Raw genomic sequence first — 27,181 nt, 5'->3', positions numbered from 1 at the left:
TGCTTTTACTAAACTACGCTAGCGATACCCGGTGCAGCAAATGCGCCGCAGCCCATTCATTGAATTTATTGAATGGGCTGTGTTGCATTTGCCGCACAGGAATTGCTAGTGTGGTTTAGTAGAGAGAAACAACTAAAGTTCATCACGCACTTGCTTTAAACCTTCACTATCCCAGCTGCAGAGGACTTAAATACAAATCTATACGTACATCTAGCTTCTCATACATCTGCACACAACTTTGGAATGAATTACCGATCACCATAAAAACAACACACGACTTGACAACCTTCCGAAAATTACTGAAGACTTACTTATTCATAAAGACATACAAAAAAGATCCCCCGTAACGATTTGACTACCAAATTACTCCAAAAACAGCTATTATGGAACTCTCCTAATTTATTTTATTAAATCCTCATTACTGAATATTATTACTGAATATTATATCTTGTCCTGTTATCATTGTTATGTTTTATCTATTTATCCACTTCCAATCCTACATGATATACCTATGCACCTTTATTTGTAAAAATTCTGAAATTATTATTCCGTTAAAATGATTGCTATGATATTCTTATGCACCTTATCTGCATCTATATTCTGAAATTCTTATTCTATTAATGTGAATGTCGTCGTAACATTTTGTAAGCCACATTGAGCCTGCAAATGGGTGGGAAAATGTGGGATACAAGTGCAGCAAATAAATAAAATAAGATGCCCTAAGGGACTTATATAAGATCATCTATCAGTCAGAATATCCAAATAATTCATAAAAAAGAAAACCCAGAACAAATTCAGAGGTCATGATTGACTGATTAAAGCAAACAGAGGGCTATACCCTGATGTCCTGTGAAAAGGAAATTGTTCACCCCTTGGATACTTACCATGATTTCATATTGTTTGATTCAACCTTTGAGGCAAGTGTGGTGCTGGATATGCATGCGTAAATTGGACCTCTACAGGATGGTTACCATTAGTAGGGAAGGTGAAATTTCCAGCAGGAATGGATCATAGTGTATTTTAACAATGACAGACATAGGAGATTACAAGACTTAAACATTTTGTAGATGAGGACACCCAACTCAAGAAGGCCCATCACTTGAGAGGGCATGCGGTTATTTTGTTTATCTTCAATTTAGCCATTATTTACATTCGCTTCTCCAACATGTGCTGTCTGAAGATGAAGTGGAGCATGTAGAAATAAACTTTCTTTTATTCAGTGACCTCTGACCTTCCTTTATACAATTTTCATGTTTCTGACCGCCCACTGTTAGATCTTCAGAAGTGGGTGGTTGGCTGGTCTTGGGACCTGGAGGTTGAGATCACAGTGGACATTTTAATGAAGTTGTTGTGTCCTGTCCCCCCCCCCCCCCCCCCCAGTGAAATTTGTCAATGCAAATTTACAAGAGCAGACTTACAAACATATTTTAGGCTTCTATTTCACCTCAGAGGGCCTTACGAATGGGCCTCTGAGGAAACAGTATCTCTTCCTTTCTATCACCCCCCCCCCCCCCCAATCCCGGGTGTCAAAATCTCAATTCAGCATCTCTGTTCCTTCCCCTCCACCTGTAGGCAGAGAGAGGGAGGGGAGGAAAGGGAAGAAGGAGGGAGAGACATTAGACCAGTCTCTTTGGAGGCATGGGTTTAAATCACACCACTGCCAAGTTTTCCCTTGTGTTTGGTGCATGTCAATTCACCTTTTATGGCACAAGGAAAGCAAGTTTGGTCTAGTGCAAACTAACTAAAAAAAAAACAAACTGTTCCTTAGCTGGGCTCTAGTATTATATTGAAAATGTGACCATACCACGCCTTTGTGGTTATGTTCCACTAATAATTTAAATGATTAACTGGCTTTCTTGAAAGGTTTATATAACCTTTGGATGCATGACAGGGATAAAACAAACATACTTATATTAGTTACATATGCAATATCACAATCCCTCATCTATAGCCACAAAACAACCTTTTAGGGTGGATAGTGTTCACAATGAGCTCCATTTATTATCAACCAGAGAGAAGAGTTTTCAGTTTTGGCACAGTATAAGTCATCACAAGAACAAAATATAAGAAAACCAATGGACTGTATTAGGGGCTTAACAAATGAGAGATCTGCATGAAACCAAATATTTATTTTTAATTATATTTTGACTTATAAAACTACTTCTCCCTGAAACATGCTCAAAACAGAGTAATCCATTTGTGTATCTAAAATTTTAAACTTCTACAACACAGATGAGATGAAGATATGATTTCATGTGCCCCAGTGGAAGGAGAGTATAATTTTACTTCCATTTAATTACAATACATTCTATCTTTATAACATCAGGCTTCCCAAGGCAGATTACAACAACAGTTAACATGAACCCATCAGGAATCAGGATATCCTCACTGAGATTTGGCCATGTATCACTGAGTTTTTTAGAACAGTATTGAAAAATGAGTACAAAATAGAGTTTATTACTGCTGTTTCTACCAGTTACAATAATTTTTAAAGCTGTTTTAGTAATATTCAGATGGCCATATTTCAGTGAGAATATCCTGTTTCCTGATTTCAATATATTCCATCATCTTTATAACACCAGGCTTCCCAAGGCAGATTACACAAACATTTAAGATGAACATAGAGAAACATGACGGCAGATAAAGGCTACATGACCCATCCAGTCTGCCCATCCTCTGTAACCCCTAATTCTTCCCGCTTAGGAAGAATTAGGGGTTACAGAGGATGGGCAGACTGGATGGGTCATATGGCCTTTATCTACCGTTACGTTTCTATGTGTTCATCTTAAATTTTTTTGTAATCTGCCTTGGGAAGCCTGGTGTTATAAAGATGATGGAATATATTGAAATCAAATGGAAGTAGAATTAAACTCTCCTTTCATTGGGGCACATGGAATCACATCTTCATCTGTTTTGTAGAAACATAACTAAATGGGGTACAAGGCCCCAATGCAGTCCATTGGTTTTCTTATATTTTGTTCTTGTGATGGCTTATACTATGCCAAAACTGGAAACAGAATAATAGAATTCAGTAACATCCAAAACATATTTTTTATGTTTTAATCATCTTTATTAAAAGCAAAACCTGTTGGTTGATAAGCTTCATACAGAACAAGAAAAAACAGTAAACCATCCAACATGGCACAATAAAAACTTTTCCAAAGAACATACCCCAAGAACTCTTCCCCTCCCTCCCTAAAAGTCCACCTGACTGTTTCCACTCGCCAAAATAACACAATAGATGTACAGATCAGTAAGACTCAAAGCATTTCATAACAAGCACTGCCTCCACTGTATGCAAATCTCTCTCATGAATATTCATTGTCAATATGCTGACAAACCTGGCTGCCTTGGGTAATTCCAGGACCAGGTTATCCTAACTACCATAAGAGGCAGACACGGTCGTATAATTAACATTATACCATTATAATTTTATTTGTAGTTGGGTAATAACTGAGAAAATGCTATTAAAATTATATTACAAAGCATGAAGTTGACTTGATTAATGTCTACTGTATATCAACCACTAGTAAATAATAGTAATAAACAATATTAAGTGCATTTTTATAATATTCCACTGCAAAACAGAAGGAGCAAGTTCCCACAAACCATCTTTCTCTTTTGATTTAGGCACAGGGGGAAAAAAAAGCTTTCAAATGCTCCCTGGTTTCAACCTAATACATGTTAAATGTGGGGTATGAATGTCATAAATAAATAGTGTTATAAATAGCCTCCAGATAACCTGAGAACATATACAAAAAGAACTTACAAAATCAAATTGGTGAAACAAGTATTGTTAAAAAAATACACTCTTGCAAGAATGGGTGTCTCTCAAAGCAAGCAGGCACACCCTTCCTTAATTTTTACAGGTTTTATATATTCTTTCTTTTTTATTACATTAGGTGTCTGCCCCTGTTTCTTAATGGATATTGATCACATTCACCCCTATCAGTGCTGGTTATCATAAGACAGTCCCTTATGAAAAATTTCCATAGACAGAACCTCTATTCATTGTTAGTTCTTCTGCTTGGTTTACTTTTTCTTATCTTCAAACCTTCCTGTGAGAACTGTGCATTAGTGATTTCATACATGGTATGCTTCACCTTTCCCCCAACCCCTTTTTCTTCTGTTCCCTTTTGTTAGAAACAGCTTCTCAGTTTCATGGTCTCATGCCTGGCTACATTTTTATTTCAGCTCTAAGGCCTGCACTTGAAACGTTCATACATCTCTCTCAGCAGTTTGGGCTTATTCCCCTCACGTCTCAGAAGTTCTTATCAATTTGCACATGTCCCTTTAAAGTAACACAGTTTGTTAGTAATTTAGAAAGCCAGAATATGGTGATCTCTGTTAAAAAGGGCCTACACAAATAGAGTTATACCCTTACCCCTAAATAGTTCCTTTCTACAAGCATAAGCTTTATATTTGCAATTATGTTAAGTGAAAAAGCAATATTTACACATTTCTCACAGATAGAAACTCTGAATGTTGAGCACCTGATTCTCATAACATGATGTCTTAGTAGTGGAGGAGTAGCCTAGTGGTTAGTGCAGTGCAGTGCAGTGGACTTTGATCCTGGGGAACTGAGTTCAATTCCCACTGCAGCTCCTTGTGACTCTGGGCAAGTCACTTAACCCTCCATTGCCCCTGGTACAAAATAAGTACCTGAATATATGTAAACCGCCTCAGAAAGGCGGTATATCAAGTCCCATTTCCCTTTCCCCCTTTCCCTTATGACATCACAATATCAGAAGTGAGCCAAGTATCGGGCAATCAAGCCATTGTGACATCACTGATGAGGTTGGCTCTTATTGGTGGAATGAGTGGAGGCGTAGCCTAGTGGTTAGTGCAGTGGACTTTGATCCTGGGAAACTGAGTTCAATTACCACTGCAGCTCCTTGTGACTCTGGGCAAGTCACTTAACCCTCCATTGCCCCTGGTACAAAATAAGTACCTGAATGTAGTTGCAAAAACCTCAGAAAGGCGGTATATCAAGTCCCATTTCCCTTTCCCTTACCAGGAGAAAAAAAAATCTCTGCAGGACTATAACATGTGCTAGGGTGTCCCTGTAACCAGTTCCTCCAACTGACCACAGATTAAGATTTATTACAAATTACTAGTCATGAAAAGTTATTCCATTATTATACTTTCTCTCTGTATATCCGTATGCTGCACAAACTGGCATGTTTGAAAATATAAGTGAGATTAAATAAAAAAAAATGCTACCAACAAGAAAGAACGACGTTTGCTTGCTTTGTTTTGAGCTATCAATAGAAATAAAACATGGAAAAGAAAATAAGATGATACCTTTTTTATTGGACATGTATTAAGTTATCATCTTATTTTCTTTTCCATGTTTTATTTTGTTTGATTTCTATTGATAACCTTAAGAGTGGACTAACACGGCTACCACACTCCTCTACTTTGTTTTGAGTGAACGGTGATGACGGCTGCGCTCGCTGGGAAGGGGAAACTTGCATTGACCTAATTGCTTTCAGCGTTCTGGCGTCACTTCCTCTGCTGTCTATTAACAACCCTCCTTGGGTTTTTTTTTTTTTGGCCATAGTTTTGGGTGAACTAAAATGGCGATAAGCTCCGCCTTACTGGCTTCAGGCCCCCCATTATGCTTGATAGGCTCAAGCCGTCTCCTGTTCTCAATCTAACGAGTAAAAATAGGTCTTCCGTTGCCTATAGCGACCCCGGAGTATTCTCTCCCGCCCCCTTCTGACGTAACTTCCTGTTTCCGGGGCAGCTGCAAAAATTGCGAATTACTACTTCCGCTATTGGTGAACTTACTTGGTTTGGGGTCTTGGGGACAAACAAGCTGAGTTTGAAGGTAGGGTGGGAGAGGGAGATGCTGGAGTGCGGGCGGGTAGGAAGTGGAGGAGGGGGAGATGCTAGACTGGGGACATAGGGAGTGGGGGCGCATGTGAAGAGGTTTCTTTTCCCGTCACAGCTTTGTTAACGGGGGGGGGGGGGGGGGAAGAGGTGTTTTCACTGAAGATTATTAGTTCATATTATCCTAGGCAGAGCCAAATGGGGCCTGTGGCAGATAACATGCACTAGTCTTTTAGTGAAAAGCCCTCCCCCCCCCCACCACCTTGTTATTAATCTTTAATAAATCTCATGATGGAGATTAAAATCAATGTTGCTCAAGGATATTGCCTGTGACATCTCACTCCTCACGGTAGCATTGCCTGCCTGCCTGCAGAGTTTGCTTCTTTGTTTAACTAAGATGTACATTTGGTGGTTCATGTAATCAATAGAAATAAAATAAAACATGAAAAAGGAAATGATACCTTTTTTATTGGACATAACTTGATTAGCTTTCGAAGGTTGCCCTTCTTCATCAGGTCGGAAATAAGCAAATCTTGGTAGATGACAGTATATGTATAAACATAAAGGAATCCTGTTCAGAAGGAATGGATCCTAAGGAGCTTAGCCGAGATTGGGTGGCGGAGATGGTGCTGGGCAGACTTATACGGTTTGTGCCAGAGCCGGGGGTGGGAGGCGGGACTGGTGGTTGGGAGGCAGGGATAGTGCTGGGCAGACTTTTAAGGTCTGTGCCAGAGCCGGAGGCGGGGCTGGTAGTTGGGAGGCGGGGATAGTGCTGGGCAGACTTACACAGTCTGTGCCCTGAAAAGGACAGGTACAAATCAAGGTAAGGTATACACAAAAAGTAGCACATGTGAGTTTATCTTGTTGGGCAGACTGGATGGACCGTGCAGGTCTTTTTCTGCCGACATCTACTTTGTTACTATGACAGTATATGTAAGTGAGACATCAAAGCATTTCAGTGACAATCTAACAGGGTGGGGTGGAGGTGGATGGGTGAGATAGGGGGGATATGCATGGAGACAGGAGAGCGTCAAACCAAGCAGTGCAATTTACAGTTTTATGACTTATACTACTGCTACTACTTAACATTTCTAGAGCACTACTAGGGTTACGCAGCGCTGTACAATTTAACAAAGAGAGACAGTCCCTGCTCAAAGAGCTTACAATCTAATAGACAAGTGAACGGTCGGTCCGATAGGGGCAGTCAAATTGGGGCAGTCTGGATTCACTTACAATGGGCTAGAAAGCCCAGATCTCTGTTAAGTCCTGTCTGGTGGGTGTCAAAATATTTAATCATTCTGACTTCAAAGGTCTTACGTTTCTGTATTGTTTTAACGTTACCTTTCAGGATTCTTACTATGAAATCACTAGTACAGTGTTCTGTTTTTGTAAAGTGTTGGCCCACAGGCGTGGCATCCTGGCTGGCATGTAGTAAGTGTAAGATTTTGTTCATGTTAGCTGAATTTTTGCTTTAAGACCTAGTAGAACTTGTTGTCATGCATTCCATACAACTGTACCTTATGAAACTCAGTCTGCATGGACAGTCATTTTCCTTTCTTCCTAATCAGGGTGCCCAGACGCGAAAAGGCTGAGAATGTGTGATATGGACCCTGAGCTTGCAAAATGGCTCTTCTTTGAGGGAGCTACTGTTATAATCCTCAATGTGCCCAGCGGGACAGAATTTGGTATTGACTACAACTGCTGGCAGGTGGGGCCAATGTTCAGAGGGGTCAAGATGATTCCCCCCGGTATTCATTTCATCTATTACAGCTCCAATAGCCCACTTCATGGCCCGGAAACTGGGCCACGCACGGGCTTCTTCTTAAACCTGAAGCAACGAGACCTTCTGATACTGCATTGGGACCCTAAGAAAGAGCAAGTTGACCTCACCCCAGCACCAGAGGAGGAGATATCAAGAATGCGTGCGGACCTCCAAAATCAGGACAAGTTTTTGGGGCCCTATCCATATGAAACCTTGAAGAAGTGGATCTCTCTCACCAGCCTGATCACGGAACCAGTGATGAAGAAGCTGCAACCAGAGAGTGGACTGATCTCTTCCTTTGCTGAGGTGGTGCCAGTGACAGCCATGCGGCACACAAAGGACAGGGAAAAGCAGAACCTGCCCCGTTATGATGCTGAGTGCAAGAGCTACCAGGAGGGCCTGGCACGGTTGCCAGAGATGAAACAAAAAAAGGGGACAGAGATCCGATTCACAAATATACCCACTCAGATGTATCCAGATGGCGCCACACCGGCAGAGATAACACGTCACAGTATGGACCTCAGCTATGCCCTGGAAATGATGATCAGTGAGCACTACTCCAGCCAGCCTCAAGACATACTTGGTTAGTATAAACCTGCTCCCTAAGACAGAGTCCATAATTGAGCAGTAATAAAGCCTTGTACCCTAACAACAGAAAGATGAAACCATTTGTTTATGCCTTCAAAAAGTACAGGGGGGGGGGGGGGGGTAGCATGGCATGACATAAAATTACTAAGTACTACATTTAAAACATGGCTATTATGTTCTTATGGGGAAAGTATATTTTTATCATTGCATAATTAAGGTCTGGAATTAATTGCCAGAGGATGTGGTGAAAGCAATTTTAGCATAAGTGGGTTTAAAAAAGGTTTGAGCAAGTTCCTGGAGAAATTTCCATAAACACTTATTAAGGTAGACGGTGAAATCCGCTCTTTATCCCTAGGGGGTAAGCAGAATAGAATGTTAGTACTGTTTTGGCTTATGACCTGGATTGGCCATTGTCGGAAAGAGGGTTCTGGCTTTGATGGACCTTAGGTCTAACCCGGTGTGTTCTAAGGCTGCTGCTTCTTGGTGATGTAGAACAATAAGGGAGTTTGATTGGCACCTTGAAACCCAGTTTGACACAAATCACTGCCACCCTAACCAAACTGCTTGTTAATGTAATTAGCACTCAGCCCAAATGATAGTAAATTTAAGCATTCCTGCACTCCTGTGTGCAGTCTGTCCTGAACACAGGGTAGTTTGAGTTTATTTGGATATGTCATGCTGTACTCAGACTGGTCGTGCCCAAGTTCAGTCTCCAACTATTTCACTCCAGTTTGTTGAACTCTGTTTTTTTTTTTCTAATGAAAAATCTGTGTTTACCTAGATTGAGTATTTGAAATGTTAGTCTTCCAAATGCTTTCAATGGTTTAACTATGAAAATATGCAAAGCTTGTTGAATCTAAGTGGGAATCTGTAAATACAGGCACCCAAAAGATCTGATCTAGGTGTATACAGAACATGTAGTGGTACTGTCAGTAGGCAAGATGTATTAGTTGGAGGCTGTTCCCATCCTAGTTTGACTCATTACCCCCTCCTCCTGTGCTTTCCTCCTTCCTTAGAGCTAGAACAGGCTTTAGGTTTCATCTATCACAGTAATGTGCAGACCTGTTTAAAGCCATGTTATTATTTATCGCAGTAAGTTAAGGGCCAGATTGGCTGTTATAATGCAGCAGGGTCTATGGCAAGAGCTACCAGCTGGCTTTATAGTTTTTGCATAAGCTGATCCAGTCCTGTAATGTCACTGCCATAGGTCAGTTGTGTGTAGGTCTGCTGTAACGTGCCTTAGCATAAGTTCCATCCACTGACTGGTGTCATAAAACTTACCACAGCTAATATTTTATCATGCAATAGCGTCACGTCATTGTGTGCCTGTTTTGGGCACACCCAGTACTACTTTGCCATGTGGAGAAAAGTAGGGTTGGCATGTCATTTATTTCCTTATATCATCCATTATCCTTTCCCTTTAATGTTTTCAGTCTCATGCATTACACCAATGGTCTCTAATGTTTCCCATACCTCACACTAACACTGTCTGCTTTTGACTCACCTAACATAGTAACATAGTAGATGACGGCAGAAAAAGACCTGCATGGTCCATCCAGTCTGCCCAAGACAAACTCATATGTGTATACCTTACCTTGAATTTGTACCTGCCTTTTTCAGGGCACAGACCGTACAAGTCTGCCCAGCAGTATTTCCCGCCTCCCAACCACCAGTCCCGCCTCCCATCACCGGCTCTGGTACAGACCGTATAAGTCTGCCCTCCCCTATCCTCGCCTCCCAACCACCACCCCCTCTTCCCACCAACTGCTCCGCCACCCAATTTCAGCTAAGCTTCTGAGGATCCATTCCTTCTGCACAGGATTCCTCTATGCATATCCCACGCATGTTTGAACTCCGTTACCGTTTTCATCTCCACCACCTCCCGCGGGAGGGCATTCCAAGCGTCCACCACCCTCTCCGTGAAAAAATACTTCCTGACATCGTTCCTGAGTCTGCCCCCCTTCAATCTCATTTCATGTCCTCTTGTTCTACCGCCTTCCCATCTCTGGAAAAGATTCGTTTGCGGATTAATACCTTTCAAATATTTGAACGTCTGTATCATATCACCCCTGTTCCTCCTTTCCTCCAGGGTGTACATGTTCAGGTCAGCAAGCCTCTCTTCATACGTCTTGGAACGTAAATCCCATACCATCCTCGTAGCTTTTCTTTGCACTGCTTCCATTTTTTTAACATCCTTCGCAAGATATGGCCTCCAAAACTGAACACAATACTCCAGGTGGGGCCTCACCAACGTCTTATTCAGGGGCATTAAAACCTCCTTTCTTCTGCTGGTCACTCCTCTCTCTATACAGCCTAGCAATCTTCTAGCTACTGCCATCGCCTTGTCGCACTGTTTCGTTGCCTTCAGGTCCTCAGATACTATCACCCCAAGATCCCTCTCCCCGTCCGTGCCTATCAGACTCTCCCCGCCTAACACATACGTCTCCCTTGGATTTCTACTCCCTATGTGCATCACTTTGCATTTCTTCACATTGAATTTTAATTGCCAAACGTTAGACCATTCTTTTAGCTTCTTCAGATCTTTTTTCATGTTTTCCACAACCTCCGGGGTGTCCACTCTGTTGGAAATCTTGGTGTCATCTGCAAAAAGGCAAACTTTACCTTGTAACCCTTCGGCAATGTCACTCACAAATATATTGAACAGAATCGGCCCCAGCACCGATCCGTGAGGCACTCCACTACTCACCTTTCCTTCCTCCGAGCGAACTCCATTCACCACCACCCTCTGGCGTCTGTCCGTCAACCAGTTCCTAATCCAGTTCACCACTTCGGGTCCTATCTTCAGGCCGTCTAGTTTATTTAAGAGCCTCCTGTGGGGAACCGTGTCGAAAGCCTTGCTGAAATCTAAGTAGATGACGTCCATAGCACGTCCTTGATTCAATTCTCCTGTCACCCAGTCAAAGAATTCAATGAGATTCGTTTGGCACGATTTCCCTTTGGTGAAACCATGTTGTCTCAGATCTTGCAACTCATTTTCTTCCAGGAAATTCACTATCCTTTCCTTCAGCATGGCTTCCATTACTTTTCCAATAACCGAAGTGAGGCTTACCGGCCTGTAGTTTCCAGCTTCTTCCCTATCCCCACTTTTGTGAAGAGGGACCACCTCCGCCGTTCTCCAATGAATGTAAACCACACTGAACCCTGGAAAGGGGATATTAGCGGTATACAAGGATTGAATAAATGCCTTGATAGACCAGTTTTATAGAAATACATTAACACAGCAGCAGTATAACTTTATCCATAGAACAGATGCAAAATCTCTGTGCAAGATGTGTGCTTTGTAGAATCATATGGTTTTATTCAGAATTATTTTTAGCATGAGACCCCATTTTTACCCCCTTTCTCTTTCTTATTGATTATTGGAGACTAGTAAAAAAGCCCCGTTTCTGATGCAAATGAAATGGGGGCTAGCAAGGTTTTCTTCTGTGTGCATGTGGGAGTGTGTGTGTTCCTGCCCTCTCTCCCCTCCCCCCTCTGAGTCCTTCATTGTTACAGAGAGAGCGATTTGATTTCCTGCTTTGCTGTTTTCCTTCACTGTTTGTGTTAGAGAGAGAGCGAGGGCGGGGCAGACACTCATGGGGAAACCGGATATCTCTCCCCCTTCACACTTCCGGTTGGAGGCTTCATAGAACGTTGGTGTTGCCTTTTATATATAGAGATGGTGGATGTCATAGGAGTCTGATTTTTAAAAATAATCACTTCCCCCACCTCCTCATTCCGGATGCAAGAACATACACACTGATGCATCTTTCCGTATTTGATTTGTTTTTTTCTTTTTAGCGGAGCTTCAGTTTGCGTTTGTCTGCTTCCTTATTGGGAATGTGTACGAGGCATTTGAGCACTGGAAGCAACTGTTGACACTCCTGTGCCGTTCAGAGGAGGCAGTGGGGAAGCACAGGGCCCTGTACACTAGCCTCATCTCTGTTCTTTACCACCAGCTTGGTGAGATTCCAGCAGACTTCTTTGTGGACATTGTTTCTCAGGATAACTTCTTGACCAGCACATTGCAGGTAAGAGCTTTCTACCAAAGGTAGCAAGAGAACTGAGTAGTGGGACGGAGGGAGTGATATGGGAGAACTGGAAGGGGGGGGGGGGACAGGCACTAAGTGAAGCATATGCTTAGATCTGAGAAACAAAGCAGATAAACCACATGTGGCTGCTCAGGGTTGCAAAATGGTATAGGACTGCCTTCACTCTCTTAGCATATTATAAATGGAGTGGAGGAGTGGCCTAGTGGTTAGGGTGGTGGACTTTGGTCCTTGGGAACTGAGGAACTGAGTTAGAGGCCCACTTCAGGCACAGGCAGCTCCTTGTTACTCTGGGCAAGTCACTTAACCCTCCATTGCCCCATGTAAGCCGCATTGAGCCTGCCATGAGTGGGAAAGCGCAGGGTACAAATGTAACAAAAATAAAATAGATACTATTGGAGATTCTACATGGAATGTTGCTACTATTGGAGATTCTACATGGAATGTTGCTATTCCACAAGCAACATTCCATGTAGAAGCCTGCGCGGCTACATTGGTGATCTGCAAGGGCCGACTTCTACATGGAATGTTGCTAGTGGAATAGCAACATTCCATGTAGAATCTCAAATAGTAGCAACAGTGGAGGAGTGGCCTAGTGGTTAGGGTGGTGGACTTTGGTCCTGAGGAACTGAGTTTGATTCCCACTTCAGGCACAGGCAGCTCCTTCTGACTCTGGGCAAGTCACTTAACCCTCCATTGCCCCATGTAAGCCGCATTGAGCCTGCCATGAGTGGGAAAGCGCAGCGTACAAATGTAACAAAAATAAAATAGATACTATTGGAGATTCTACATGGAATGTTGCTACTATTGGAGATTCTACATAGAATGTTGCTATTCCACTAGCAACATTCCATGTAGAAGGCTGTGCAGGCTTCTGTTTCTGTGAGTCTGGTCAGACTCACAGAAGCAGAAGCCTGCGCGGCCACATTGGTGATCTGCAAGGGCCGACTTCTACATGGAATGTTGCTAGTGGAATAGCAACATTCCATGTAGAATCTCAAATAGTAGCAACAGTGGAGGAGTGGCCTAGTGGTTAGGGTGGTGGACTTTGGTCCTGGGGAACTGAGTTTGATTCCCACTTCAGGCACAGGCAGCTCCTTGTGACTCTGGGCAAGTCACTTAACCCTCCATTGCCCCATGTAAGCCGCATTGAGCCTGCCATGAGTGGGAAAGCGCAGGGTACAAATGTAACAAAAATAAAAAATAAAATCTAAAGGGCAGGAGTAAGGGGGCTGGGACCAATTAAATACCAACCAACTACAGAGATGAGTTAACATGCATAAAATTGTGTTTATTAGTAGACAAAAAAAAAAAATCAATGATGGCAACATTTGCTAAAACCAATAAGATTGCCTGATGCTATTACATACAGAAAGGAGTTTGCAATACATACAAAACTATTGCCAGACTCGACACAGATCTGTGTTGTGGCGATAAATGTCTGCCTCAGGAGTCACAAAATCTATCCAAGAAATGTGTCTGATTTGTAAATAGGCAAATATTTTCAATAAATCTGCATGTGTTGAGCAAACATTAGCAGAACAAACAGTCAAGTTCTATGCTCTCACCATATATCTACTAGCTGACTCTGCTGCATTTGGTTCAACTTTTTAAATGCCCGTTGTCTCTCCTGTTATCCTGTTTAGAAGAGTCCAATTGAGAGTTGAATATCATATAAAAAACCCTCCATAGTAAATGTAATGCTATGGATTTACAGCCTGTCTCACTAACACAGACTGCTCAATAACTACCGTGGATTCTTTTGGATTCGTAACAAGTAAATGAAACCTTTATTAGAGGAACTAAATTCTACAATGATTAAGGTTTATACAATGATTAGCTATACACACAATAATTAGAAACAATCGTAAACAATCATTACATAACTGGTCTCTACATCTAAGCAATGCAAAAGAGTTATTAGACCAGGAAATGAAGCAATAATACACTATACCTACATCATTGGTCTCAATCATCCAGGCTCTTATCATCAGCTGGGGGGGCCCAGTTCACAGCGAGAGCTAGGAGCTTTTGGACCAGGAACAAACCCTCTGCACGACACGTCTGCCCACAGATGAGCCCCCACTCTGCTGTGACAAGCCCTCCCTTTTTATTAGGCTCTGTGCTCATGTTCAGAGCTATGGAATGTTACAGAATGCTTCTCTATTTAGGACTGTGAGAATGTGGTCACGTGCTTTCCAAAGTTTAGGTGGCCAACCTGGGGCCGGAAAAAACAAGTGCCATCCTCCCCTTCACATACCAAATTAGTTAGAGCTGTGTCTTATCTTCTGCATTCCAACTTTTTTTCACATAATCAAAGTTAAACAACCATTTTTAAACAGAAGTAATTCTAATCAACAATACAGACCCTGAGTGCACTGGTCGGTCCAGACAGGGTTGAAAAACAATCTTTAAAATTCACTTCCATTACAGTAAACTCAGTATTTGCTTAACTCCTCAAAGAACATCCCATGCTCATTATTAGGTCCATGCACAATCCCAATTGTTACCCACGATCTCCCAGGACGTCAGACTCATAGAAACAGAAGCCTGCACGGCTGCATTGCTGATCTGCAAGGGCAGGCTTCTAAATGGAATGTTGCTAGTGGAATAGCAACATTAACATTCCATCTAGAATCTCCAATAGTAGCAACATTCCATGTAGAATCTCAAATAGGGAAAGGGAAATGGGACTTGATATACCGCCTTTCTGATGTTTTTGCAACTTCATTCAAAGCGCTTTACATATATTCAGGTACTTATTTTGTACCAGGGGCAATGGAGGGTTAAGTGACTTGCCCAGAGTCACAAGGAGCTGCAGTGGGAATCGAACTCAGTTCCCCAGGATCAAAGTCCACTGCACTAACCACTAGGCTACTCCTCCTCCAAGATCTTGTTGTATCAATCTACCTAAGTCATTGGTTGTGCTAATCAAGACTTACTCAGACTCAACACACACGAGGGTTTGTTATCAGTGTTTCAGAGTATTGATCATCTTTTTTTTAAAATCAGGATTGGGTATTTTCCCTTTAATTCTGTTTTTTCCTCCTCCCCCCACCCCAAAAGGTGTTCTTCTCCTACACTTGCAGCCCTGTTGTGGACCAAACACTGAGGAAAAAGGTGGAAAAGTTCAAGGTGCATCTGACCAAGAAATTCAAGTGGGATTTTGAAGCTGAACCTGAGGACTGGGCTCCAGTAGTAGTGGAGATTCCAGAGGGGGTTCTGGTGGACTGAGCAAATGAGTGGCTTGGTTTGGAGAAACAAGTCGCTTTTATTTAATGTCTTTTCTAAATCAGTTGACTTTCTGGAGACTGAAATTTTATTCTGTGCCATTTTCAAAGTTGGCCTCGAGCTGTTTTGGACACTACATTATCTTCTGAACGTTAACTGTATTCTGTTTTTTGTTTTTTTTTTATTTTATTTCTTTTTTAATTACGTCACCTTCGCACAATGTGTGTTGTGTTTTCAGAAGAACATTTCTTATTAGTTCAGGCTCTCAACAGTGTGTACTCAAATTATTTCTGTAAAACCGTATTCCAGGCTTCAGATTCTTCAAAATAACTGCAGCCAAAATAATTTTTCATCTGAAAAAGTTCGATAGAACGACCTCCTGATTGATTCGGTTCCATTGGTTATCTGTACAGGCCTGTGTTTTTATATTGATGTGTACGATCTATAAGATTTTTGAAAGCACTGATCCTGAATATTTAATTGGATTATTTTTATTTCTCAATACTGTTTGGTTATCTAGAAGTGGTGATGTCCATTTAATCATTACTAAGTATTTGTTAGAAGAAGATTTTGTACAGTTGGGTTTATTATCAGGCTGTCCGTTCTTGGTGTTCTTTACCAAAGGAGCTGAGAATCACGAGTTCTTACTCCTCTTTTCAAAAGTCTTTGAAAAAACATTTTTATTTAAAAGATATTTACTGTAATTTTGGAGTCCTTTTACTAAGGTGCGCTGAAAAATGGCCTGCGGTAGTGTAGGCGCGTGTTTTGGGCGCACGCAGAATCATTTTTCAGCGCACCTGCCAAAAATGGACATTCAGCAAAATGAAAATTGCCGCGCGTCCATTTTGGGTTTGAAACCTTACCGCCAGCCACTGACCTGGCGGTAAAGTCTGACACAGTAACCAGGCGATGATAATGGCCTACGCGTATCAAATGCCACTTGGCTCGCATCCGAAAATAAAATTTATTTTTCGGACCCACACTTCATTTGTTATGCTTTAGTGAAATCTCCTGAGTGGCAGTTGGTGGACTATAATTGACACATTACGTTATACGTGACATACTTTGAGCGCTCCAGAATGCTTCTTACCCATTCCAACCGACACTGAGCATTCTGTGTCATTACTATGCTTTTAACCTTTGACTCTGCTGAGGTGTGTGTCTTGTGCCTGCAGCTCCTGTCTGCTGGTTTGCTGCCAGGATGACTAAGGCATTGCAAGAGGAAACGAGCTATTGATTTAGCTTTGGTCACATAACTGGAAGGCAGAACACAGAAAGGCTGGCCAGCTCTGGTGAGAAGTGTACATAGGCATAGCTCACTGTCCACTAAGTGGCTCACTAATCACAATAAGAGATATGTGTCCCTTTCAGTTATAGTAATAGAGCCATTTTAAAGTGTGTGTGAGGATCAGTGACGCAGTTCGACGGTTAATGGGTCTCTTGTGTAGGTGAGTTGAGTGTTATAATGGGGCTTCTGCTATACTTTGTGCTGGAGCTGATGAATTTTCATGTGACATGGGGACAAGCAGGACCAGTGCCAGCAGAAGCTCTAATCCTCGGTGCTATAAAAATCAGCCCAATAAATAGTGGGAGTAATTTCTAATAGCCTGTATTACTACTACTTATCACTTCTATAGCGCTACAAGGCATACGCAGCGCTGTACATCATACACAAAAAGACAGTCCCTGCTCAAAGAGCTCACAATCTAAATAGGACAAACACACAGAAGAGGTAAGGGAATTAAAGAGGTGGGGATAAAAGGGTACAGGGCAAGTGAGTAGTGGTTAAGAGTCAAAAGCAGCGTTAGAGAGGTGGGCTTTTAGCCTGGATTTGAAAACGGCCAAAGACAGGGCTAGACGTACAGGCTCGGGAAGTCTATTCCAGGCATGAGGTGCAGTGAGATAAAAGGAATGGAGTCTGGAATTAGCAGTAGAGGAGAAGGGGACAGACAAGAGAGATTTATCTACAGAGCGGAGTACCCGAGGGGGGGAGCGTAGGGAGAGACAAGAGTGGAGAGGTACTGGGGAGCGGTAGAGTAAATGCACTTGTAGGTCAGTAAGAGAAGTTTGAATTGAATGCGGAGATGGATAGGGAGCCAGTGAAGTGACTTGAGGAGAGGGCTAATTAGTGATGCGTACATTGCTTGCAACAGTTTTCAAAGCGGTGAATATATTAGCGTTTGCTAAGTACACACGTCAAAAGACTCTCTGTACCTAGCACCTATGATTTCTGGCTGGGAGGGGCTAAAATGGCATGTTTACTATTGAGAATGATAAATTGATGTGCCATTTTACTTCCCAACTTAAAAACATGCTCCTTGGGATGCTCTTTCCCCAGTGGCTAAAAATGCCAGTGCTGTGGAAGCCCGTTTGTACTTGAGACGGGCGATTTTACCTGGGTCAGTGGCTTTGGAAGTTGCCCTTGATATTTTGCAGTAGTAATACTATCTGCAAAAAAAAAAAACAAAGAGCAGTAAAATACCTCATATTTTAGCCACTTCTTTAAATTACCTGCCAATCCATCACCTGAGCGGAAACTGATCAGAAAGCAGGTTCTGCCATCCGATCTGATTGTAGGCCGTGAAGCTACATTCTTTCTGATCATACATCCTCATTTATTAAAGTAAACTTTTACATACTCATAGAAAACCAACAGCCCAATTATTCAAAAGATCTAGCCTCCTCACTTAAGGAGTTGGGTACCTAGATGTGATAAATGAAAGTTCTCCCTATCTGAGCGCTTAAACATTGGCTCTTTAAACATGGGTGGGGCCAGGAGAGGTATCAAATCAGAGGAACAACGCTAGGGGCTCAGGAGCCAATGTAATAAGCCGTTGGTGCCCTGTGTTAGAATGAGTATTATGTACAAAGATTCCTGTTGACATCGGAACACAGCTCACTTAAATTTCATGGTAATGAAGGAGTTGCCTATTAAATCTAGATGCAGAGGAACACACACACACAAAACAACCCAAAGGTCTTTTAATTCTAGGGTTTTAAGGCCAGGTTTGAGCAGAAGTAAAAGGTAGCTCTTTCTTCAACAATCAGCATTAGTGACGAGTCAATGTTATTTCGTCCCTGTACTGTCAGCATGAAATACAACTTTTTGTTGGCTTTGTTGAAGAGGATAGCTCAAACACTGTAGTATAGTATGAGATGCTGAGGGGGGGGGGGGGGGGGGGGGGTGTTGGAATAACTACTACTACTACTTAGCATTTCTATAGCGCTGCCAGGGTTACGCAGCGCTGTACAAGTTTAACATGGGGAAGGACAGTCCCTGCTCAAGAGAGTTTACAATCTAAGGATTACAAACTATGTAGTCAGTGTAGGTATCATGAATGGGGAAGGTGGTTAGGCGCCAAAAGCAAGGGAGAAGAGATGGGCTTTGAGTAAGGACTTGAAAATGGGCAGGGAGGGCGCATGGTGTATGGGCTCGGGAAGTCTGTTCCAGGCATAAGGTGATGCGAGGCAGAAGGGGCGGAGTCTGGAGTTAGCGGTGGTGGTGAAGGGTGCAGATAGGAGTGATTTGTCCTGAGAGCGGAGGTTATGGGTGGGAACATACGGGGAGAGGAGGGTAGAGAGGTAATGGGGGGCTGCAGATTGAGTGCATTTGAAGGTTAATAGGAGAAGCTTGAACTGTATACGATAGCGGATCGGGAGCCAGTGAAGCGACTTGAGGAGAGGGGTGATATGAGAGTATCGGTTCACGCGGTAGATAAGACGTGCGGCGGAATTTTGGACAGATTGAAGGGGGGATAAATGGTTAAGCGGGAGGCCAGTGAGAAGAATAAACAGTACAGTGAACATACTGATCTGTGCAGGGGCGTATCTGGAATCCGGCGGTAGGGGGGGCCAGAGCCAGAGAGGGGGGGGCACATTTTTGCCTCCCTCCCCCCCCCCGCCGCCGCCGCCTCTCTCCACCCCCTCCCCGCCGTCAACCCTCCCCCGCTGCTTACTTTTGCTGGCGCCGAGGTCCCGACCCGCAGTCTCCGTTTTTCGTCTTCCTCCGTGGCCATGCTTCCAGGAAGTAACGCTGCAGTGCTGATTCGTTGACCCCAGTTCGACGTCTGACGTCAGACGCCGAACTGGATTCAACGAATCAGCACTGCAGCGTTACTTCCTGGAAGCATGGCCACGGAGGAAGACGAAAAACGGAGATTGCGGGTCGGACCTCGGCGCCAGCAAAAGTAAGCAGCGGGGGAGGGTTGACGGCGGGGAGGGGGGCCAGGGCGAAATCTGCGGGGGCCCAGGCCCCTGTGGCCCCACGCAGATACGCCCCTGGATCTGTGGAAAATAATATTGATGTTTATGTACAAAATAGCATTCTAGTGTATGCATATTAAAATAGCTACAATTTGTTTTCTGATACCAACAATATTCATGTGCAGAATAGCATTCCAGCACATATCTCACTAAAGGAAAGGAAATTATCAGGTAAGGCAAAATTTCCCATTAATACTAGTTAAATACTTAGAGGTACTGAAAGTAGTGGGATTTATGTTAATTAATAAGCATTAAATCAGATCAAGGTGTTGTGAATTAACACGTTAATACATGCTATTGAATAGAGCCAGAAATGTTTGGAAATTGTATGTTACATTATGGGGCTTATTTTCAAAGCACTTAGACTTACAGAGTTCCATAGGTTACTATCAAGCTCATTTTCAAAGCACTTAGCCTCCCAAAGTTCCATAGAAACCTATGGAACTTAGCCTCCCAAAGTGTTTTGAAAATATGCCTCTTTGTAATTTTGTAAGATTAAGTGCTTTGAAAATATATCACTGTATATGTAAGCGTTGCCATACTGGGACAGACCGAAGGTCCATCAAGCCCAGTATCCTGTTTCCAGCACTGACCCAACCCAGGTCACAAGTACCTGGCAAGATCCTAGAACAGTAAAACAGACATTATGCTGCTTATCCTAGAAATAAACAGTGGATTTTTCCAAGTCCGTTTTAATAGTGACTCATAGACTTTTTTTCTTTTAGGAAATTATCCAAACCTTTTAAACCCTGCTAAGCTAACTGCTTTTACCACATTCTCTGGCATTGAATTCCAGAGTTTATTTACACAGCATGAAGAAATGCTTTTTTCTGGTTTGTTTTAAATTTACTACAGACTTACTTTATTTCATGCCCCCTAGTATTGGAAACTGGCTGATTTTGGTTTTTTTTTGTCAATTTGTTCCTTACGCCTGCATTAGGAAGTCGTGCACACACCTCTAAATCAGGGTTACTACATTGGCTCCTCAATGCTGATTTCCATCATTAGTTGCTTAAAGTTACACAAGTGAGCGGCATGCCTAAATTTTAAGTTTATCTGGCAAGCAGGTCAAGAAAAGAACAGCAGTAGGTGATAGGAAAGAAGAGAAGTTAAAATCCAAGAAGTTGAAAAGTTTTAGGGGGGAAAAAAATTGGCAAATATGGCAGGACCACTGCTCCCAAGGCTTAGCTGCTGAAAGCCAAGTTTAAAAGATAAGGTACTTATTTACTAAGCCCCGTTATAGGCTTATAATTCACAGTGAAGGGAGAGAGAGTTCATTCCAGAGTCGACTCTATACAACATCACAGAAAAAAATGAACATTTCTCCATCTTCCATATCCAAGAAGGACTAATTCTATTTTCTCATGCGCCAAGGGCCTCGTTTACCAAGCTGCGGCAAGTTGGTGCGTGTTTTTGATGCGTACTGAGGCCCCCTTTTACCGCAGCTGGTAAAAGGGTAGTCTTTCTTTTATGCAGGAAATGGCTGTGCGACAAGTAAAGCACTTGCTGCACAGCCATTTTGGGGGGGAGCCCTTACCGTCACCGGTAAGTGCTCCCACGCTAACATGGCGGTAACTGGGCAACACGCAGCACTGCCCAATTACCGCCAGGTACACCCCGATGCTACAAAATATATTTTTGTAGCGCCGGATATGACAATGCACTGGGGGTGGGAAGTACCGCTGGGCTGCGGTGGCCTGGTGGTACTTCCTGTTTAGCGAGCGGTAAGCCCACGTTTAGTTTAACGCCGCTTTGTAAAAGGGGCCCAGAGTATCTTATTTGCTCAGCATGCAGTGTATGATACAATACTGAGGGGAGCAGCTACGCCATATTTGTTAGAACACTAGTACATTTAATGACTTCTGGACTCGGAGAAGATATGCACATGCACATACCAGATGCTACATGCAGGAGGTTAAACCTTTTCACAAATAAGTAAAAGAAACTTTTGATGATCAAAGACAACTATTCAATCCTTGGCTGCATATAGCAATCAACATAGTATCCCTTCTTGTGGACATCAATATAATTACTACAGAAAATCATGTTATCCTTGCAAGTGATATCAACCGTATAACCCTACACGAGGTCCAGAACTCCAGGAGCACAGAATCAAAGACAGTGGGCTGTTGGTAGCTGAACCATTTTCCCTGCCCAGGGAACACGACCTTCTTTGCCAGGATCTGGATCACTTTTGGCTTGCAATTTGGCCCTTGAAAGGAGGTGATTAGCGAGATGTAGGTTTTTGTTTGTCTCTGCTGTGCTTAATCTACTTCACTGGTGTATGTGCATGTCTGGAAGGTTTTTGAGAACTGGTGTGCTGAGTGGCCACAGTTTCCCTTGAAGGCACAGATTTAATGTCTTAGGCTTTTTGCAGTAAGGGCTAGATCTGTGCCTGGCACTGAATTCCTTAAAGGTCCCAGGTGGCTGCCCTTTCCAGTTTTCAGGGCACAGTTAAGGGCCTTTCCCTAGCAGTGCATGAGGAGGTAGCCTGTTACTCATGTGACCTAAATTTGGTCCTCTGCGTGCTCTTCGGTACTCCCTTTGAGTCCTTACAGCACACCTCAAGGCCCTTATGCGCAAGGCAGTTTTCTTTGTAGCGATCACTTCGGCTTGGAGAGTCTCATGGTTGCAGGCATTGTCATGTTGGGACCTCTACCTCTCCTTTTCAGATGATTGTGTCCATTGCATGGTTCCCTCCTTTCTCTTGGCCACTGTCAGAAGGGTCATTATGCACCTGATGAGCAGCACTGTTTTAAGATCAGTGTTTTCACGCAAAATTCTGGGAACACTCCTGACCCTCCCTTGGCCATGCTACCTTTTGAGTTGCATGCTATGAAATTTAGGTGCGCACGTTATAGCATAGGGTGTAGAACAGATCTGCACGTAACTCCTAATTACTGCCAATTAAGTGTCAAGTAATGCCAGTAATTGGTTCTTAACACCTAATTGATTAATTAGGTTTTGCATGCATCTAGGGTCTCTGCCCTAATTTGGCCACCCAAGTTTGGGTGATATATGTAGAATTGAGGAGGAGAGTGTCTTTGCTGTATTGTGTGGATAAAATTAATATTTATGTGGCTAGGTTTTAGCAAGGTACATCAATTCATTTATTTTATGGCATAGTTATATAGCTAGAAGAAGAAGGCACTATGAAGCTAGGCTTTCTTTTTTATTTATTAAAGGTAGGGAATAGGGTGAAAAAAGGAGAAAAAAAGAAGACGCAAAAAGGACAACAGCTAATTTCCTGGACGACGGTCTCCAGAAGATCTGCAACTGACACCCAACAATTCGAGATAGTTCTGGGAAGAGGTAAATGATTGAACGTTAACATTTGAGGGTACACCCTGAGGTTACTCAGATATAGAGGTGAAAATGAGAGAGCACGAGATAAAGGAAACAGAGTACAGAATACTTACCTGATTTAAAATGTCTAGTTTTTAAGTACAGTAGAACCAAGGAATAATTTTAAGTGTTAAAAAAGTTCCTGAAATAATATAATAAATAGCTGAGCATGAACCTTTCAGGATCAATCTTGTGCACAAGTGATATGGAAAAAACCTGTTGGAAACAAAAACATAAAATTGTACTGCTTTAATTAAAACATCTTGTAATAGTAATTTTGCAAATCTAACATCTCTCTATATAAAAGGCAACACCAACGTTCTATGAAGCCTCCAGCCAGAAGTGTGAAGGGGGAGAGATATTCGGTTTCCCCATGAGTGTCTGCCCCGCCCTCGCTCTCTCTGTAACACAAACAGTCAGTGAAGGAAAACACAGCAAAGCAGTGAAGGACTCAGAGGGGGGAGGGGAGAGAGGGCAGGGACACACACACTCCCACATGCACACAGAAGAAAACCTTGCTAGCCCCCGTTTCATTTGCATCAGAAACGGGGCTTTTTACTAGTTTTTTTAATTAAAAAAAAACAACTTATTTTTAATATTGAATTCCGTGGCTGGTGTTGAGATTAATTGGAGAAATGAACTGACAAAAGTAATAATTTGTCTGAAGTGTAATACCTTGCTCCACCATCAGGGGGTTTATAGATAGTATAGAAGGGAAGGAAGAGGGGGAAATGCTGCATGTGGATAGAAGGGAAGAGTGTAAAATGCACATGAAAGCATTCAACAAATTCTTCTTATGGGAATGAAGTCTGGATTCTCAACAGGTTTGCTTAGAATCTCAATATAAACCCTCTTTTATTGGACATAATACATTTCTTGATTAGCTTTAGAAGGTTGCCCTTCTTCGTCAGATCCGATCTGAGGAAGAAGGGCAACCTTCGAAAGCTAATCAAGAAATGTATTAAGTTATGTCCAATAAAAAAGGTATCATCTTATTTTCTTTTCCATGTTTTATTTTGTTTTATTTCTGTTGATTACCTTTAAAAGTGGACTAACACGGCTACCACACCTACTACTACTACTACTATTTAACATTTCTAAAGCGCTACTAGGGTTACGCAGCGCTGTACAAGTTAACATAGAAGGACAGTCCCTGCTCAAAGAGCTTACAATCTAAAGGACATATGTACAGTCAGTCAAGTACATAAGTACATATAAGTAATGCCATACTGGGAAAAGACCAAGGGTCCATCGAGCCCAGCATCCTGTCCACGACAGCGGCCAATCCAGGCCAAGGGCACCTGGCAAGCTTCCCAAACGTACAAACATTCTATACATGTTATTCCTGGAATTTTGGATTTTTCCAAGTCCGTTTAGTAGCGGTTTATGGACCTGTCCTTTAGGAAACCGTCCAACCCCTTTTTAAACTCTGCTAAGCTAACCGCCTTCACCACTTTCTCCGGCAACGAATTCCAGAGTTTAATTACACGTTGGGTGAAGAAAAACTTTCTCCGATTTGTTTTAAATTTACTACACTGTAGTTTCATCGCATGCCCCCTAGTCCTAGTATTTTTGGAAAGCGTGAACAGACGCTTCACATCCACCTGTTCCACTCCACTCATTATTTTATATACCTCTATCATGTCTCCCCTCAGCCGTCTCTTCTCCAAGCTGTATAGCCCTAGCCTCCTTAGTCTTTCTTCATAGGGAAGTCGTCCCATCCCCGCTATCATTTTAGTCGCCCTTCGCTGCACCTTTTCCAATTCTACTATATCTTTCTTGAGATGCGGCGACCAGAATTGAACACAATACTCAAGGTGCGGTCGCACCATGGAGCGATACAACGGCATTATAACATCCTCACACCTGTTTTCCATACCTTTCCTAATAATACCCAACATTCTATTCGCTTTCTTAGCCGCAGCAGCACACTGAGCAGAAGGTTTCAGTGTGTTATCGACGACGACACCCAGATCCCTTTCTTGGTCCGTAACTCCTAACGTGGAACCTTGCATGACGTAGCTATAATTCGGGTTCTTTTTTCCCACATGCATCACCTTGCACTTGCTCACATTAAACATCATCTGCCATTTAGCCGCCCAGTCTCCCAGTCTCGTAAGGCCCTCTTGTAATTTTTCACAATCCTGTCGCGATTTAACGACTTTGAATAACTTTGTGTCATCAGCAAATTTAATTACCTCGCTAGTTACCCCCATCTCTAAATCATTTATAAATGTATTAAAAAGCAGCGGTCCTAGCACAGACCCCTGAGGAACCCCACTAACTACCCTTCTCCATTGTGAATACTGCCCATTTAACCCCACTCTCTGTTTCCTAACCTTCAACCAGTTTTTAATCCACAATAGGACATTTCCTCCTATCCCATGACCCTCCAATTTCCTCTGTAGCCTTTCATGAGGGGCAGTCAAATTGGGGCAGTCTAGATTTCCTGAAAGGTATAAAGGTTAGGTTCCCCAGGAACTCCGTTCACACCTCTTTACTCAATATAAACCCCCCAGTTCTGTATCACAAACTTCATGTACCCCAGCAATGGTGCTATCCCCCTTACAATTCACCATACAAAAAATATTCAAATTGTGATTATCGCACGCTCCGTTATTTCTTGTTCTTCCTTTCCTTTTTAACGTCGCCAGTATGCTCACTCATGTGGACTTGATTGCATGTAATATTTCTTTCTTCATTTTTCCTTTGTATTATTGAAAAATTCTTGTGTCTGGTGGAAAAGAAAAGATGTGCAGTGTTCACGGCCAATTGATGAGCCAGGATTTATTCTAGGTTTCAGCTGGAGTAAGCCCTTGTGCCTAAAGTTTGAGCACTGAATTTGGCAGTCAGTGCTAGTCTCCAAGGAGTGCTCATCCTGGAGTGCCCTTTACAGAATAGTGTTATGGCAAATTTTTAGCGCCATTTTTAGAATCTGACCTTATGTGTGCAAAATTAATTTAATATGTTAACCTATGACTTGATGTGTGCGCAGTCAATTGGTATGTGGTTAAAACAAAGTCTAATTTGTATTAAAATGATCAGTCTAGTACATAACAGGTGAAAGAAATGCCAAAAGTGTGAACAAAAAGAAAGAAGCAATGGAGAATAGATGTGAGCAGCCAAAAAATTGTGCTTGTCATTTACAGAAATGTTCATTTTTGTTCCTTCCCTCCATCCCCCATTTCTGGGACAATATTGTAACTAGTGCATGCTTTTTTTAAGAAGGGATGTTCGTGGGTTGGCACGAGAACGCTCTGAGACTGCTTTAATTAGTTCAGAATGCTGCAGTTCAGATAATTACAGGATGCAGCATGTCTCAACGTATTACACCTCGTCTTCGGTAGTTCATTGGTTACCAGCAAGGTATCACATCCTCTTTGAAATGACAGTGATGATTTTACTAATTGTGGGGTCCTTTTACCAAGCTGTGGGAAAAAAGGGCCCTGCGCTAGCCGGTAAAAGGCGAAAAAAAACCCCGGCCATACAAGATAGCTTTTACTGTGTGGCCACGCGGCGAGGAGCCCTTACTGGCACCCATTGAAGTGTCGATAAGGGCTCCCATGCTCACCTGACGGTAGATTACCACCAGGTTATTGCCGCGCAATCCATTTCCAGGGCTTTTCTTTTTCACCTGGAAATGGCACGCGCTCGAGGCGGGACTACCGCCAGTGTCCGCGTTGGGCCGGCAGTAGTCCCGGAAGAGCGAGTGGTAAGCCTGCATTGGACTTGCCGCTGCTCTGAGTGTGTAAAATGAATTTAAAGAAACACCAAAAGAAGTGTGTGTGTGTGGGGACTTCCAAAGAGTCTGATAAAGAGAACATTTTTGTCTGTGTATACCTCTAAAACAAATTTAGAAGAGGTTGGCAATGTTCAAGGAAAACTGTGTATATAATTCTTCATTTGAAAATTTGCTTGCACAGAGACATAAGCACAGATGTCCCCGAGAACGTTTCATCTTCTTTTTCTGTGGACAAAGGGGAGAAAGACCACATGCAGTATTTGGGCAGCCAGTTGACCTATGAAAATGGATTTGAAAACTGTCCTGCATAAGACTAAGGGCTTCATTTGTCAACATTTTTATTTAGTATAAACCATATAACAAATC

General features: G+C 42.5%; 1 protein-coding gene across 1 annotated transcript; it reads left to right on the top strand.

Annotated features, from left to right (window-relative positions):
• Nucleotides 1-5,752: 5,752 nt before the first annotated feature.
• AAR2 (AAR2 splicing factor) lies at nt 5,753-15,633 on the top strand. The gene is made up of 4 exons (XM_030211744.1): nt 5,753-5,833; nt 7,404-8,180; nt 11,987-12,216; nt 15,301-15,633. The coding sequence occupies exons 2-4, from the start codon at nt 7,430-7,432 to the stop codon at nt 15,466-15,468; spliced, it is 1,149 nt and encodes a 382-aa protein (XP_030067604.1). The 5' UTR covers nt 5,753-5,833; nt 7,404-7,429; the 3' UTR covers nt 15,469-15,633.
• Nucleotides 15,634-27,181: the final 11,548 nt, after the last annotated feature.

Source organism: Microcaecilia unicolor, chromosome 8 (assembly GCF_901765095.1).
Source record: "Microcaecilia unicolor chromosome 8, aMicUni1.1, whole genome shotgun sequence".
NCBI classification, from domain to species: domain Eukaryota; kingdom Metazoa; phylum Chordata; class Amphibia; order Gymnophiona; family Siphonopidae; genus Microcaecilia; species Microcaecilia unicolor.
This window is presented reverse-complemented; position numbering and strand designations above follow the sequence as displayed.

Excerpts from the sequence above, each read along its gene's own strand:
- AAR2 (XM_030211744.1), top strand. The coding sequence starts at position 7,430 with ATGTGTGATATGGACCCTGAGCTTGCAAAATGGCTCTTCTTTGAGGGA. Across the intron at positions 8,181-11,986 it reads CCAGCCTCAAGACATACTTG|CGGAGCTTCAGTTTGCGTTT; the intron begins GTTAGTATAAAC and ends TTTTCTTTTTAG. Across the intron at positions 12,217-15,300 it reads TCTTGACCAGCACATTGCAG|GTGTTCTTCTCCTACACTTG; the intron begins GTAAGAGCTTTC and ends CCACCCCAAAAG.